Here is a 17,258-nt window from a genome sequence, read left to right as displayed (position 1 = left end):
AACAGTTCATGCATTAGATCATGCATGAGAAACAATGTAAGGGGGATTCCTGTGACTCACAGTGGTGCCTCACTGAGCAGGAGATTATATAAAACAGCCAAACTATATTAAGATTAGAAACGTTTTCCCCCCCCCAAAGAAAGTTCTGAGGGTGATTAAGTATTTAGCCGTTTAGGCTAAAGAACAAAAGGCCGTAATACGGCTTCATAGCAAAGAATGCAATTTCTATATTGTTTTAAAATAGCTACAACGCTTCCACTGCATCTCTGACATAAAGCATCCGTGCTAAAGTGGGTTGGGTTGGACTTTGTGACGAGTCAGAAACAGAGAATCTGGGGCAAGTCTAAAGATTTAAAAGCCTCCATTTTCTCATGGGTCTTATTTCAGGAAGACATTTGATTAAGCCGATCAGGGCATTAATCAGAACGAAGACGAGTGAATTTCCTTCTGTGAAATTCAACAAACTTAAAGGTAAAGTACTCATCTGCTTTTTTTTGTTTGTTTTTTGCAGCCTGTTGGGGCTCTGAATCCAAAGCGGGCAGCGTTCTATGCCGAACGCTACGAGAACTGGGAAAATGAGCAGACGCCACCCTATCATTACAGCTGCCACTACTCCACCGCTGCCTCCACGTTGCATTGGCTGGTCAGGATAGTGAGTAAAATCACTCCCTCTAGCACCCTGGCTAGATACGTGCACTCCGCTAGGAATCCCTGGATTAGTCAAGCGGCTGAATTTGAACGCAGCTTCTCATTTTTGCATCTGCACCAGCTGATTGTCACTTGTCAGACGTGATGATGTTGTTACTCTGAGCTCTCAGGAAGCCGCTCCACATCTCAATTTGATTGGGCCCAAGTTCGACCGAAAACACATTTCACAGGCCAGTAAACCGGCATATGTGAACTAAATAAAGAGTGGCTGGGTAATGATTTACAGAGGCTGCTGTGACGGGTTTATGTGTTTGAGGCAGCCCAGTGAGTGCCGGAGAAATGTCCATCAAGGTTACTGAGCACTGTCCCCATTTGCTCTGCAAAAAAAAATCACACAATGCTCTGCAAATCTCACAAAACATACATCTGTAATCTGCTTCTCTCAGTAGCTGTATGGTTGATTCCAAAGCAACCTTATTAATTTTAAAGAGCTTTATGAGGAGCCGATACTGTACTTCTCCTCCCCCAACATTAGTAGAGAGGGGCTGATGAACTAAGGGCCCTCCGTTGACAGCAGTTAGATTGGCCTCCCCGGGTTTGTTTCCAAAATCCCTTTCTTCCTCTGGTGAGTGATCCATCCGCCCCAACTGGCGATGGGCTCCATCTCAGACTGAGAATACCAAATTTGAGCCAATTATCATTGTGCTTTACTGTACTCCAGGAAGAACACTAATTAATTCTCCCCCAGGCTTAGAGAGAACAAATGAATAACTGATCTCCAGAGGAATATCTTACTTTATTACATTGTTACGTATAATGCTATTATTCTAATAATAAGTCATTATATGGATTTATCAACGGGATTATTCACATGTATGTTCCACAGCATTCCAGTTATTTCAAAGCATTTTTTTCTGTAACCATGAGGGTCTGTTTCATTTGTTTTCTCTGCAGGAACCTTACACCACTTTCTTCCTTTGTGCCAATAACCACAAATTTGACCATCCAGATCGTTCCTTTTCCAGCATTAGCCGTTCCTGGAGAAACTGTCAAAGAGACACTTCTGATGTCAAGGTACAAATGCAATTAATGTCTTCAGGTTTCCATGGATACAGGGTTATTTTGTGTTTATATCTGAAAAATGATACCTTTTATAGAAGTGAAATCTTTCTTATTTACCTCATTAATGTGTAGGTCAATTAGTAAAAGAAATGATGTTAAAAGCCACAAATCTTGAAGCAGAATTTTAATATATTATTGGAATAAACTGTCATGTAGATCATAACAAACCTCCTGACTGTCATCCTCTGCAAGTGTACTAAAATATAAATATAACATTAATTATAAATGCCTTATCAAGAATGACTCAAAGCTCCCGTGCACACGTATCCCGAGCACTTACAAAAGCATATTTTAATCTGTCTCGTGCAGAGAAAAAGCAGAGGTAGAACGGTCTTGTATCTTGTGCACACGCAAGCACGCATGAGTCGGAACAAAGGCTGCATCTGAGAGAGAGACAAAGCCCTCCCTCAGTCTGCAAATTCACCGAGCAGTTACCAAAAACTGCAGAACCCTCCCGATTTGCCTCCATTTTGCCCGCCGCCCACCACACGGCAGGAGTACGCACTGACCTCAAAGTGTCATATTTCTAGCACACTCTGCATCAGGCAATGTTGCCTCAGGCAATTAATAAAGCATTAATGACAAAAGCTATTTAAAATGTAGTTTTTATGTACGGACAGGGCTTTTACTCACCAGGATCTGGGGGGAAGCAGCTAACAATGGCATTGAGATGCAGGCAGAAAGCTAAGAGCTGTTAACAAATACAAGCTACTTTAGAATACTTGTATGTCTGCACATATTTGATTTTACACACATAAGATGGTTACTGATCTATTAGGAGAGCCACATGAACGCTGCTGGACAACGCTGCTGGAATTTTGTAACATTTAAGAAGTAATAGTTTGTATTATGCAACAATTTGAATTATTCAGAGTACAACATAAGTAAACGTCTCTTCAAAGAATTACAGGATGAAGCCGTATATCATTAAAGCACGTGAAAAAATAGCCATGGTAAAAATACAAAGAGGCTTTGACACTTTTCTGCTAACAAAATATCGTTTTTATTGTGCATTCAAGTTTACATAAAACTTGAAAACATGCGAGTACAAGAAATGAAGGCATAGCAGGCAACATAATAGAGAAACCATGTGCCCTGTGGCCCAGTACACTGAGCAGGCCATCAGACCTCTGATTAAAAGGCAGCTTTTTCCTTTTCTCTTTTTTTAACTGGGGTCTTTCCTTCATTAACCCCGGCCTCCTCTTGCAGTAATGACGACAGGAGTGAGGGAGCCTGAACCCCTGATGGGGATGACCTCCTAAAAGAGCAAGTCAAATGGAAACAAGGCTGTTCCGAGCAGGCCCCTCGCCACCTCGACCACCCCTCATCATTATTGTGTATACTTCTCATTTATTCCTGGGCACACAGTTGTGTTATGATGGCTAAGCTACATGAGCAGAGAGAAACATTTATTGTTGTTGGAAGCACTGGGTGCGCACACACACACACACACACACACCCCATGCTGTCTGTAGGAATCCAGTGGCACTCCATCGGTGGCAGATTTTGACGAACGTGTCATTAAGGTGACACAGTGTAAAGCAATGGAGGCTTGTGTGATTGACTTGTTAGCCCATTACGATGCTGTTGCAGAATTAATGGCTGCCATGGGAGGATGGCTTGAAAACAGAGCTGGCAGTTTTAACAGCTTGGTGGTGAATTACGGCAGGAAGTTTTCAGACGATAAAGTGGAAGGAAAGTGTAGTTGTGTGGGAAAAGGAGAGGAATGGTGGGTTTACTCGCTCCCTGTCGTGTGCAGAGGGTGAAATGTGACCAAGTGCAGACCTGCGGTGTTATGGCCTGTACCGTGTCCTGCTAAGTCACTCTCTGGAAAAACCAACAGATTTATGGTGGCATAAAGACTGTGCACGTTATGTTTCCCATAGGAAAAATAAAGCTGAATAGTACCACTGAATCCGACAAGCACACCCTTCATGAAATGCATCTGACACAAAGAGTTAAAACACCATCTTACAGCCTCCTTGATAAGATCAGCTGGAAAGACAGAAAACATTTTTAATTGGTGTGTGTGCGTGTGTGTGAGTGTGTATTTGTGTTCTCATGAGGACGGTGCAGTATCTGCATTCCTCATGTGCATGTGCCTGATTAAACAAAAGTTTCACAAGCTCGGCCTCGCTGTAGTTCTGTAGTCTTGAGGACAGTTGATAGAAAATGTCCACTGAAGATTTTGCATTGCAAAAAATCTTAGGCATTAGCTCATTTATCACTGGCCACTTCACCTGTCCATCAGACTATATAAAAATCAGAAATAAAATGTATAATCTCAAAAGATGCAGATGTTTGAAATGAGTGGTAGGTATCCTCTAACAGTTAGGATACCTACCACTCATTTTCCTAACCTAACCCTAACTGTTCCATATGGCTGTTCCATAAATTTACCACATTTGATGGACGGAATAGTCTGGCCCAAAGTTAACATACCTCACACCTGCCAGGTACATCATGATCACCTGTATCGGGGCCACTGCTGAGTCTCTATTTGACAAATTCAGTTAGTGGCAGAGGTGCTGCGATGTGCCGCTATTCAGAAACCCGATGAGCTACTCTAAGATAACTTCTGAATGTGTTTTTTTTTAAAATCAGGATATCTCAGTGAATATATTCTAAAGACTAATACAGAATAAGTTAGTTGAATATGAAATGTGTTCACTGCCTGATTATAAAGCAAGTAGCAATCTAGACAAATATGGTGTGTAAATGATGATAATTTAGCAATTTTGCACACGTTAATAGAGCGGGAGATTAGAAGAAAAACATGTGGACTAAAGGGATTGAAAATATGAAGAAATTTGAAGTATGTTCTTGAACTGTTCCAGTCTGAAACATGTTTCCATATTTGCCTTCCTGACGTGAGACATCACACTGGGCCTCAGGGGTGTTGTGTACCAAGCTGGTTTACCCTCCTCTGCAGGGTCCTGACCTCATCACAAGCATCTAGCGACCAGAGAGAAAAGCTCAGCTCAGCTCCACTTTCATTTAACATACCTCACACCTCTGCCTGGAATAACTGCAGCAACACCTCTCACTGCCTTCTCTTGGCCTGCTGTTTGGTTTGTTTATCTTACCTTTTGCCTTGAAATCTCCCTTCACCTCATTGCGGTTCAGAGCCCTTCTCACACGCTACTGCCGAGTTACTGTCGATTGCGCGGCAAAGGCGGCACAGCTGGACGTGATCAGAGTGTGAGCTCGAGTTAACGTCCCGCCTCTTCTTTTTAAAATGCAGGAACTGATACCCGAGTTCTTCTACCTCCCAGAGATGTTTGTCAACAGCAATGGCTACCATCTGGGGATGAGGGAAGACGGGGCCAAGGTTTGTGACGTGGAACTGCCCGCCTGGGCCAAGAAACCCGAAGACCTGGTCAGGATCAACAGGATGGTAAATTTCACGGCTCATGTCTATTTATTCTATGTCAAGTTCCATTAAATTAGCTCCAGAGAACAGAAGAGCCAGGCGGTGTTCAGGAGTGAATAAGTGATGATTTTACCATCATCATGAAGATCCAGTGTGTTCGGATTGTCACTGGAAGATAAGTTTTAAAAAGAAATCATTTACATTTAACCTTTTTGTTCCACAGCAGTATATCTTCCCTTCTCTTCTTTGTAACCTTTTCACGTGTCTCTGTCTGCTTGTCATTTTCATGAAGCATCTAATAAAGTTCACCCTTCAGTTCTGGCACCGTACCCCTCTGACCCCGGTGATGTCACCAAAGGACGGAGTACACGATTCCCTCCATGTTTTTACCGTTTCTACTGGGCCTCATGATTTTGGCTGCTCGTGTGTGTGAGCGTGTGTGTGTGTACGTGTGTTTAATACAGACAGCCTATCAACATGTGGTCCATGATTCCCAGCATGTTTTAGGAGCAACACAGAGACTGAAATCACGATCGGCACGGTCTCCTGCCGTCATATAAACTCCGTTCCGCCTTAAATCTGGAATCATTTACTGTACAACCACAGCTCTCCTCCCCACCATGACAAAAAAAAAGAAAAATCACACAAAAATTTACATGATGGATGGCAATTGCCTCTACTTACATGAATGCAGATGCATTTTGAACACATTTTTCCCAACACAATAGAATCTTCAAAACACAGAAAGCCAATATATCAGTGTCAGTATACCGTCCACAAGGTACTGATGTTTCCCAGATTTGTTACTACTACTGCCCTTTAAAAATGCCCACAAGGGGAAATCAAGTAGTCTGTGTTACTTTTATTGTTGTAATTAAAGTTCCACATAATCCAGATTTACAATTAAACTGTGACATGCTTCACAATAGATTTGTGCAAACACTTTACATACAAGCCTTTTGTTGTGCACGTAGGGTGTGTGTAGTGGTGTGCAACTTTGTTTTGAGTTTACTTTTGAAGTTCGGCTCTTTAAAATCCAGAAAAACTTCCCTATTTCTGTTGAAAATTCCAGGACCTCCGTGTACCTGTGCATCATAAGGTTTTGCCGTCGCAGTGTTTTTTGGCGATGGAAAGCAACACTTGACCTTTTCAGCTGGAATGACAGAGCTGGGCTGGTCTCATGGCAGCGACCTTTTAGCGTGCACGCAATACACGCCGCCCGGCCGAGCTCCATCAGGCTGGTGTACAGGCGGAATATGGGGAGTCAGGGAGTTGTTTTGGGCATGTCTGCAACTGGAAAACAAGGGGAGAGGATGACAAAAGGATTACAGTGGAAATATTCACACTGTTGAAGGAAGCACACGTGATGTTGCCTCACATTGTTACATCCACAGACCAGTGTCTGTCCCAGAAAATCACAGTCTTCTGCCTGCAGTTTTCCATCCTTTTGTTTGGCTCCCTCACTTGCCCACTCTCTTGCTTCCTTTATTATTTCATTGCTGTCAGTGAATCTCGCCCCCTGCCTCCCCCTCTGTCTCTTTTTTCCCTCCCTATCCTTCTTCTCCATCCCTTCCTCCCTCCCACTTCCCATCTTTGCATGTGCCACTTTCAATTGTAGTGATATGCCCTGTGGCAAACTCTGCCTCTGTGTGCTCGAGCAGGCTTTGTTGGTAATGGCTGTTGTTCCTGATGTGAGGGGAGGAGTGTAAATTCCTCCAGCAAAGCCTTATAGCGGGGTGTATGGGAATTATATTTCACTCTGTCTTGCAGCAATATATTGAGACCTGCTCTGTGGCTTCTATGGGAAGAATTAGTTGATCCAAAAATACTCAGTAACATTCCACGAGAAATCATGTTCAAACCCAAACAAACAGGCTGTGGCTGGGATTGCATGCATAAGATGACTGAGGAGTATTACATTCTGATATTAAATTAACACTTTAAGTAGCTCATTTTCAGAACCAGAATACATTTTAACTGTTAATCAATACCCTGTCCTGGATTTGATGATATACTTAGATTAATTTTAACATAAGCAAAAAAGGCTTGTCTGGTCCCTGCAGGCACAGCCGCGACTGCATTTTGCCGGTGTTAGTGATTACTCAGTCATGTTTTTGCTTTTTAAGCTGTATATGATTTATGATCAGAATATCCCAGCTGTTTTAGGAACATTTCTTAATTGGGTTTATGACACTTGGTGCAGTGAAGGCTCTTTTTAAAGTGAAATGCTACTTTTAATTTTATTTTTTTGCCGTCTGGTCCACATGCTGCTGGTGTCCCTCTCACCTCCACTTGCCCTGCAATCCTCTGACAGGCCCTGGAAAGCGAGTTTGTGTCGAGTCAGCTGCATCAGTGGATTGACCTTATTTTTGGCTACAAGCAGCGAGGCCCTGAAGCGGCGCGTGCCCTCAACGTCTTCCACTACCTGACTTACGAGGGCGCCACCAGGCTGGACAGCATCACAGACCCTTTGCTCAGAGAGGTACGGCACACACGCATCACCATGGAGACAAAAGCCAATTGCGATTTTATTTTCTTGAAGGTGAGGCAACAACTTCCTGTCTGTATTTGTCCCGACATGTGCTGCAGCTCTGGGAACATTCACATCATGCCAATGAAACTCAGATTTGATCAGAGTTGGAGGGTTCACTGTTGTTATTTTGGGATCATTTGGTTTACTTTTACTTGCCTGAACAGCGTTTTTCCTCCACCTTCACTCCCTTTCAGCTGTCAAAGGTCAAACAGTATATAGGTGATGAAGTGAGATATCTTTTTCTTGACTAATTAGCTGCATATCTATTAGAGAGATGCATAACTCCTTTATAGCCTAATTGCAAAGAGGGGAAAGGGGACCAGAGACTGCAGCAGCTGGCGTGCATTGTGGTACTTTCCAGTGCGAGCTTGTCTCCTCCTGTGATATCCACCATCTGCTGTCTGCAAAACAAGTCATTTATATACTGTCACTTCCAGGGGCGCCTTTATTTATCAAGTGACCACTATGCAAATCACCTGCAGAAGATTTGGCTGATCTAATTACTAAAACATATTGTGTTCAGTTTTCATCACTTTTTGAAAAGGTTTTGACATTGGCTCTTTTTTTTTTCAATTTCCATCAGGCTGAAGGCTTTTAGCTGTCATCCACCTGATTGTTGCCCTGAGACAGGACAGTATCGTTGAACGTTAAGAAGTCCGTTTCTCAGACACTCTAATTGTACCCAGATGATGGTATTGTGACATATGATTGTTTTTATTTATTTATTTTTGGAGGAAACAGGAATTGGCCCGCTAATTGCAACCGATGTAATGTTGATATGATGAGCGCTAATTAAGACAAGCCTTCATCCCTTCAGTTGTTACTAATTTCATGTTACACTCTTTCTGTCACAAATATAACCTTGTGTAGAGAAACGCCGCCATATTCTGGAAATTGTATTATTGTAACGGCTCACACGCATATAATTTCAAGTATTTCAATTTGGCTATAAATCTGCATGTGGCAGTTTTGTGGCAGTAGCTGTGGTGATTTCCTGAAAGAACAGAATTCCCACCACTGTTGGCTGTTTGACACAGGCTGGTCTGAGTCAGTGAGGTGCAGCACGGAAAAGTGCCATATAAATGTCTTGGTGAGACGTGCTGAAACGTGACGATTGACTCCAGGGTATTGATTCATTCAAGGCCTGACAGGTAAGGCTATGGATCTGGCATTAGGCACAACAATTAAGCCATTTGAAATGTCACGAGAGATGGGTCCCGCCCATGCTTCAGGTAGAAACGATGACACACTCTGATGTGTCGCCAGGCCCGAGTACAATGACAGCTAGCCTGGGAACGATGCCCAAACAGCAGTCCTCCTTTGTGGCGTTCCTCCTGACAGCCCCCTCTTATGGAAAAACATGACAGCAACCCCTCGATTCAGACCCCAGTGTGTCACTCAGAAATCAACAGACAAATTATTCATCAGTGGGACATCGTTCCTCCTCTACTGCCCCCTCTGCAACAAAGATGGAGTGGGTTTTTTTCAGCCACTGAAGGGCTTTGAAGCAACATTAATCTCACCGTAATATTCACAGCTTCGTTAAAATATGGGTGTTTTTTACTTGACCTCAATGACGAGAAGAATTCTTTCAGATGTTCAGCGTGTCACGAGTGTTTGGTAATCGCTGAACACACTGCACTTCATACCTGTCAATCAAAAAACACCCTGAGGATAATTCTTTGTTAGCATTTAACCCGCGATAAGATCGGTTTAAGCACCGTTTTATTGGCGTGGGGAGAATTTCTGTTTTTCAACTCGAATTAGAATGTATATGACTGAATAAGTTCAGTGTGGTTTTTGTTTGATCATAAACTAAAAGCAGGAATGCTTCATGAAATAATTTGGCGTCGGTAGGTTTACTCGTGCTGAACTCGGGTGTCATGAGTCAAGGCTGATCCCACAGGGCTTCGTGGTTCACTGACGGGCCACGTTTGCATTCTCGGTGACGCGGCTGCATTTCTGATCATGCTGTTTGGGGATGGTTCTCTCCTGCGCTCATTTGACCAAAGAAGAAATGATGCCCACACGTGCACACATGAGGGCTTGTGCTGACTTTTAGCTGCTCAATCAAGCCTCTCAATGTTGCTTCCACATTGGTTTGGCGGTCAGTGTTCTTTGCAATAAAACCAAAGGGGAGATGACATAAAGCCATCAACTGCCAGCTCAATGGTTTCCATAAGATACTTCTCTGACAAACCTTTGAAAGGATTATGGTTGAGGCACCTGAGATATATTGGCTTGTTTTGAACCTTATAACGTTAATACGAAACAAATATATCTGGACAAAATCTTCCCTTTTCCATCACAGAAAAAAACCTGGTATCCAGGTTACTACTAGGATGTTCCTTTTGTAATACAACCATCACATGATGATTTGATGGTGATGATTTCCACATGGACCTGGTCTTTCTCTTCTTTGTATCAAATTTCCAAACCCGCGCCGACGTCGTGACCCTCATCTTAAACCTAACCTTAAATAGCCACGTTGTCAGTCGCTTATGACTTGACAGACTGGCTTGTAAAACAAAAAGAGGACGAGCACTTAATGGTTGCCAAATGTGCTCACCAACTCGCATGAAAGTTTGGCTGCTGCGCGGTGGCACTCGGCTGCGTGCACAGACTTTTTTGGTGGTGTAGAAAATAGGAAGTGACCGAGGGGTGTTGGGGTGACTACTTGGCTTGCAGGTGGCCTGTCCCAATCCAGTATCACCTCTAAACTTCCTGCGCCACATCTTCCCATGTGACATGTGCTTCCCAATAGGCCCCTTTGATAGTGAGTAGTGTGTACAGGCAGAGGAAAATGAAGGCTAGTCACCCCAGCAGTCAGAAGGGCGGGCGTTAGGCTGACTGATGTGTGTTCCATTGTGCACGGTGGCATTGACAGACATCTACAAGCTCCCCTCTGATGGTGGAAGTGGCTCCAGTCACATCAATCACTGCGAACATCAAGTGCCCCATTTCAGTCAAGCTCCGCGGCTCCTGCTGCTTATTTTTTTCACCACTTACTGAAGTCAAAGGACATTTTTTTTCCCTTTTAAAAAGAAATGTATTTGCTAATAATAGCAAAAGCGTCCTTTGTGTGTTTTTTTTCCTCTGCTCAGTGTGACTTTTGCTGGTTTTACTTTAGTAACACAGGCAGTCAGATTCTCTGCTCATATTCCATCGTGCGCCCTTCATCAAGGCACCCACAGGCAAATCATCCTGGGCTGCCTGTGTGATTTCGTGGCTCTGCCTCACATGGATGTGTGTGCACGGAAAGACTTTTTTCCCCTTTGTTTCAAGCACAATAACATCTAAAAACGGGCCAGTCTGCCGCACTCCTGGCTGCATGTCACTCCAGGTTAACGTTTATGCAGCCGGGGCCCCGCGACTGGAAATGGGAATGGTTAACTGAAGCATGTTAATAGGAAAAGGCTTGTCTCTTCCATACTAACACTTGGATGACTCTGCAGGCTGAGGGGGGGAGGGGGAACACAAGGGGGATTGGGAGAGCTCCCCTTTCCCCCGTTGCCTCCCCCCACCCCCCCTCTAAGAGAGCCATGGCTGAGTTAGGATTTGCTTGCATTGTCAAGTAACGCATTGACCCATCACTTTGATGCATATTGATTGTGACAGCCCCCCCCCTCTCTCCCCCCTTCCCTCTCTCCCTTTCCTGCAGGCCACAGAGGCACAGATCCAGCACTTTGGACAGACGCCATCTCAGTTGCTTATTGAGCCACATCCTCCACGCAGCTCCGCCATGCACCTGGTGAGCACACCGAGCATGCTGGGAAAATCCGCCAGTAACTCTATTGGTGGTGGTGGTGGTGCACAAATATGAATTGTGCGTGCCTGTGTTTTTTAATGAAGGCTTTGGGATTTTGTACATTTTACTCTTATTTTCCTCTCAAACCAAAGAACCAAAGCTAAATATTTTAGATGGTTTGTCTCATGTAGGTCACAGTCCTGCAGTATAGGGACACTTTCTCAGTTCCAGCATGTTTTACAAGTGTCCCTGCGCTCCAACAGTGTGGCCTAAAGGGAAGAGTGATCCCTACTGGCTTAGAAGCTCCATTTTTCTGCCTAAAGATGAGATTCTTGTAATAGCCAGCCTGGCCCTTATTATCTCCACATGTTTCTTCTTCTCCACTAAAAAGTTTGTGAGTTCATCTTTTGCTTTTCTATTTTTTTTTCTTCCTGCTTTTACAACAGATACAGCTTCTTTTATCCGCTTCTGTCCAGACATGAAACATGTGAACTAGAGCTGAAACTTTTTAAAGATTCCCAGACTTCCTCCTCTGATTCAGTAATTACACACTGCTGAACTTATCTCACCTTTAAGAACGTGTGCACTGTCTTCATTGTTTTTGATTTAAAAAACACATTGCCTTTACTTTATAATAAATCTAACATACATTTTTTGAAATGCACACACATTGATCATATAAACATGAAAGGGAGGCTTAAATCATATGAAATAAAACTGCCACATACACAGAAGTTAAACAGGCACTTACCTGACCAGACTTTCTTTTTATTCTGACATTTCCCGTTCAGACTTGAGCAGTTTCTAGATCACTGACTCATGTTTAATGAACATTTCTTATTGGAGTTTTACATTGTTTAGATTAAAATATGGATAAATGCCCAGCGTCATAAAATATAAACAAGAAAATTGAATTTGCTGTATTTTTTTTTCACCTAATAATGTGGTTCCACATAACACACTACATATTATTCCAGAGCTTGTTTAAAAACTTTATTTCAAATCTTTCAGTGCATGAAAATCAATATACCATCTCATGTGGAGAACCTTCTGTGTTCTGTCCTTTCCACTTCACTTGTCTGAACCTAGTTTTTACTCTGCACCACTCTAATTGCCTCCTTCCTTTAATTCCTCCTCACATGTTGCTACATACTTTATCTCCATTTTAAAGCTCTTGCTCTCCTCTTTGTCTTTTACCAAATTTTCTGTCTTGTCCTCCTTCAGAGTCCTCTCATGTTCAAGGATCAGCTGCAGCAGGACGTCATCATGGTTTTGAAGTTTCCATCTAATTCACCAGTAACTCACGTGGCGGCAAACACCCTCCCCCACCTCACCATACCCGCCGTGGTCACCGTCACCTGCAGTCGCCTATTCGCCGTTAACAGATGGAACAACACTGTCGGTGAGCAGAGCCTTGAAGCAGCATCAAGACTTAAGGTCTGGTTCATAATTGTGGAATGTACCACTGCAGGGGTCCGTGAGGTACAAAAGAGCGGTGCCTTCTAAAAGGCCAAGGGCTGTAGTTTATTGTCCCGCCAACTAGACTCAAATTTGATGAAACATGGAGCTGAAAAAATTGAAACGGTATCTTTGACACGTCCAGAAATGAAAATATATAACCTTGTAAAAATGAGCTCTGTCACACGTGTTACCTACCACAGCAGTAGTCCTCAAAAATCACTTCATCATGATCACACACAAAGCTGCCCTCCCCTCATAATGGAGCTGTAGCCAGCTGGCTGTGTGAAAGCCTAGTACCTCCTAGGTAAGTTGACCGTGAGTGTTTCCACATGTTCCGTTTCAGACGTGTGCGAGCAACATTACCCACAGAGCCCCTCCCTGGGAACCGGCTTCACCTAAGGGTCAGAGGGCCAATGCATTGGTTACTCGGAAATTAGGTCGCAACTGCACCACATTCTCCTCACACGTCCCCATCTGTCTCAGGAGAAACACACGGCGCTCGGGACCAAAGAGTCCAGCCATACCGAGTGGCTGCACCCACGCTAATGAATGCAGCTGGAGCCGCTCGCCGTCCCGTCAGAGGGGAGGGGAGAGCGTCTCACAGTAATGATGATGCAGCCTTCATAGCAGCACCCAGTTTTTAAGCTAAAAATGGCTCCAGATGCAGATACCCCCCCCCCCATTCAAATGCCCCTACATTCCGTTTGAGCTATGATGAAAACAAGAGGCCAGGAATACCCTCAAATGCTGGAAGAGAATTAGGTTTGGCACTGAAGGGAACAGGTGTGCGCACACACACACACACACACACACACGTGCAGAGATTACAAACAGCCTCACTGATGCATTTCTGCATGTATTCCTGCCTGAATGGAGGTCTCCGAGGAGCACCTGGCTACTCTCTGGATCAAGCCCATCACCTCCCCATAGAAATGGATTGTTTAGTTGGTGAGTAAATCCATCTATTTTCTCCGTTGGTCAAAACTCATTTCAATCAAATCTTCTAAAGGCTGCCCCCCCCCCCCCCACTTGTTACAGCCAACAATACTGGAAGCAACAAGCGTCAGATCACAGACTTAGTGGACCAAAGCATCCAGATCACCTCGCACTGTTTTGTGGTGACAGCTGACAACCGCTACATCCTGGTGTGTGGCTTCTGGGACAAGAGCTTTCGCGTGTACTCCTCAGAGACAGGTAGGCTGAAGTGTAAACTCCATTTTCTATAAAGCTGTGTGCTGATGTGAGGAGGACTGAACACTATAAGGGCTGTTATACCACTAACACATAAGACTTTATTGGGATATTTTAATTTGCTCCTTTGCTGGTGAAACAGATGCAAACATGTCTGATTTAATGCAACTAAATAGTTTTAGGCCATTGTCACATTTTCTCCTAAGTACTGGATATACTTCACTTTTCCAGAATACCTTTAACAACCTTTAAAATATGACCCAATGAATCTCAAACTCAAAAGTGTTTATTGTGTGTTTATTTCTTTAGGCAAGCTGACACAGATTATTTTTGGCCACTGGGATGTGGTGACGTGTCTGGCCAGATCAGAATCTTACATCGGAGGAGACTGCTACATTGTTTCTGGCTCCAGGGATGCAACGCTCCTGCTGTGGTACTGGAGTGGGAGACACCATATCATCGGCGACAACACCAGTAATGGTTAGCAGAGAACACACAACCATCCAAATCTGAATTTTCTAGTGACACATACTGAATATTGAAACACTTATTGGTTTAATTTAGGGTACTCAAACAAAGACCTATAGCAATAGTACCTAGAAAACCAAATGTGAGGCAAAGGGGAGATAATTATCTGCATCCGGGCTGCACTAAATTAGCGTGATTCATTCTATTGACGTGCCGCTCGGAAATGTAAGACTTTGGATTTCCTTCCTGTCAAAACGGCTGAAGTCTGTGCACGATTTTGACTCTTGTCATTGATTATTTCTGCTCTTAATGCATCAAGATAGACGGTAGCAGATGCAGCATAATGGTGCAAATAAGAAGCCCCCGATAGTGCGAGAGGTGTTTGTGCCCGTTTGTGTGGCTACAAGGAGAGCTTGTTTTCAGCTGTCATCCATTTTCATATCTGAAAATTTGTTGTGAATTTTCTCCAATTAACTTCACTGGAACTCAAACAGTTAATTAAGAGTTTCAGCTTGGCTGCCTCCAATTAGCAAGGGGCAATCGCACTTGCGTTGCTGCTGCAGGAGAACAGTATTCCCTTGACATTCCCAACACCATTCAGTATGTACGGCAGAATGGACAAAAGCTGCATAGATGGTTGGGAGGAACTGAGCGAGTGTCTGTTCACCAAATCAAATCCCTTGTCAATATGGGATCAATAGACGTCTCTCTAAGCAACACTTTGGGAGTAGGGAATGTTTAACGTTATTTGATGCAGAATTGTTTAAGTAACAGCAATAATTAGCAGGAAGCATTTTTCATGCATTCCTTAACCTCTTATTTAACCCGGTCTGCTGATTTCAGTCTTTTATACGTCCTCTAATGTTAACGGCAGAAGGTGTGAACATGTCGTACCAGCCACCAACACCCCACGAGGGCGTCGCACGTGTGTAGTAATTAAAACGGCATCGAACTCAATCACAGTCCAGCCTCTCTGGCTGCTCCCATCACGCTTTGTAAGGGGATATTTTCACCAGGTAATTGTGGTGGCTGACTTCAGCTCGTCCCAGGGGCTGGAAGAGGGTGAGGGGTGGCGCAGGGAAGGCTGATTGAATCTTTTGTCGGGTAGGTGAGCTGCACAAGGTTCTTTCTCCCTCTGGAGATTTTTTTTGACACGTGTCCTATTCAGCTTCCCTCAACCTGGGGTGCTGGGGCTGACAGCCTGCTCAGGTCCGGGTCTCTGGGGGACCCAACGGCATCGATCACAGTCCAGCTTCCCTGACTGGACCCAAGCAGCTGAGCTGGAGGAGGAGGAAGCAAAGATGATAGTGGAGAGGGTGGGGGGTCTAACATGTCCCCACCATCAAGCAGGACAAAAGTGTCATCTGGTTGGCAGTAAAACTTTCACAATATTCACCAAATGTCACCGAGGGACTGGAAATAGCAAGGACCCATATTTTTCCCCACTTTTACCTAAATTATTGTACCTTTCTCCATTATATCTGCATTTTAGCACTTGATTATATTCTGACCTAAGGACTCAGAGAACATTTAGCAATGATTGGGGCTTATTTCCCATTAGTGGTGCCGCTGCTGCACAATAATTTAGGCAGTATTTGTGTTTGGCTGCTGGGAGCCTCCCCTCACTAACCTCTCCCCTGGCCATCATCAATCATGTGACACGTGGGGGGAAATCAAATGGTTTGATGATCAGTAAGCATTGCTGCATTTGCATGACAATTCAGAGACGTCACGGTGAGCAGACGTGTGGCTCGTCTCGCTGCCCGGCGTTGATATTTCGAGTCAAACTAACTTTTGTGGTATGTCTGGCTTTGAAGGAGACTACCCAGCACCTCGAGCCGTTCTGACGGGCCACGACCAGGAAGTTGTGTGTGTGTCGGTGTGTGCAGAGCTTGGCCTGGTCATCAGTGGAGCCAAAGGTTAGTCCAATAATAGAATTAAAACTGCTCTCTCAACATGTTGAGACCACAATATTCAGACTTCTGTGTGGTTGCTTTGGCAGAGGGTCCATGTCTGGTCCACACCATCACAGGAGACCTTCTGCGGGCTCTGGAGGCTCCAGAGCTCTTTCAGCGGCCCCGGGTCATCTCTGTGTCCAGCGAGGGCCATTGCATCATCTGCTATGAAAGAGGTCGCTTCTGCAACTTCAGCATCAATGGAAAACTGCTGGCACAGATGGAGGTCAAAGACTCCACCCGGGTGAGGTGGCAACACACAAAAAGAGATGGAGCCAAGCCTTTTGTCGGGTTGTTGGCTACTTTATATGCTCACTTCTTCTCTTCTCTACCTTCAGGCCATTGTCCTGAGCAGTGATGGCCACAACCTGGTCACAGGTGGTGATAACGGTGTGGTGGAGGTGTGGCAGGCCTGTGACTTCAAACAGCTCTACGTCTACCCTGGCTGTGATGCAGGCATCCGGGCCATGGACCTGTCACATGACCAAAGGTCAGCGCAGTATGTCACGTGTGTAAACATGTGGTTGGTTCTTCTCAAACAGCTGACCCAAATAACTGTTTGGATTGGTCTTGAGCTCAAGTATATACAGACATATTTCATTACACCTTTATGGACTAATGAGAGAATATTGGTGGAGCCAGAAGACATGACCTCAGAACTAATGTATTTTTTTAAAAAAAGGCAATCAGTCATCCCAGAACATCAATAACCAGCCAGAAAATATACTCAGACACCTTTATTACATTAACCTATTTTTA

General features: G+C 44.1%; 1 protein-coding gene across 3 annotated transcripts in view; it reads left to right on the top strand.

Annotated features, from left to right (window-relative positions):
* The window catches only part of LOC130534511 (neurobeachin-like), a 116,553-nt gene that overhangs the window by 96,631 nt on the left and 2,664 nt on the right, over positions 1-17,258 (top strand). For all 3 annotated transcript variants that reach the window (XM_057048673.1, XM_057048672.1, XM_057048674.1), the window contains 12 exons: positions 512-652; positions 1,603-1,722; positions 5,015-5,167; positions 7,458-7,625; positions 11,338-11,427; positions 12,649-12,826; positions 13,762-13,833; positions 13,924-14,079; positions 14,386-14,556; positions 16,362-16,463; positions 16,547-16,743; positions 16,838-16,989. In XM_057048673.1, the coding sequence (XP_056904653.1) occupies positions 512-652; positions 1,603-1,722; positions 5,015-5,167; positions 7,458-7,625; positions 11,338-11,427; positions 12,649-12,826; positions 13,762-13,833; positions 13,924-14,079; positions 14,386-14,556; positions 16,362-16,463; positions 16,547-16,743; positions 16,838-16,989 (1,700 nt within the window). The remainder of the gene's footprint in view (positions 1-511; positions 653-1,602; positions 1,723-5,014; positions 5,168-7,457; positions 7,626-11,337; positions 11,428-12,648; positions 12,827-13,761; positions 13,834-13,923; positions 14,080-14,385; positions 14,557-16,361; positions 16,464-16,546; positions 16,744-16,837; positions 16,990-17,258) is intronic.

The sequence above is a fragment of the Takifugu flavidus genome, chromosome 12 (genome assembly GCF_003711565.1).
Source record: "Takifugu flavidus isolate HTHZ2018 chromosome 12, ASM371156v2, whole genome shotgun sequence".
In the NCBI taxonomy this organism is placed as follows: Eukaryota; Metazoa; Chordata; class Actinopteri; order Tetraodontiformes; family Tetraodontidae; genus Takifugu; species Takifugu flavidus.
The sequence above is the reverse complement of the archived record's forward strand: the minus strand, read 5'-3'. Positions and strand labels throughout refer to the sequence as shown.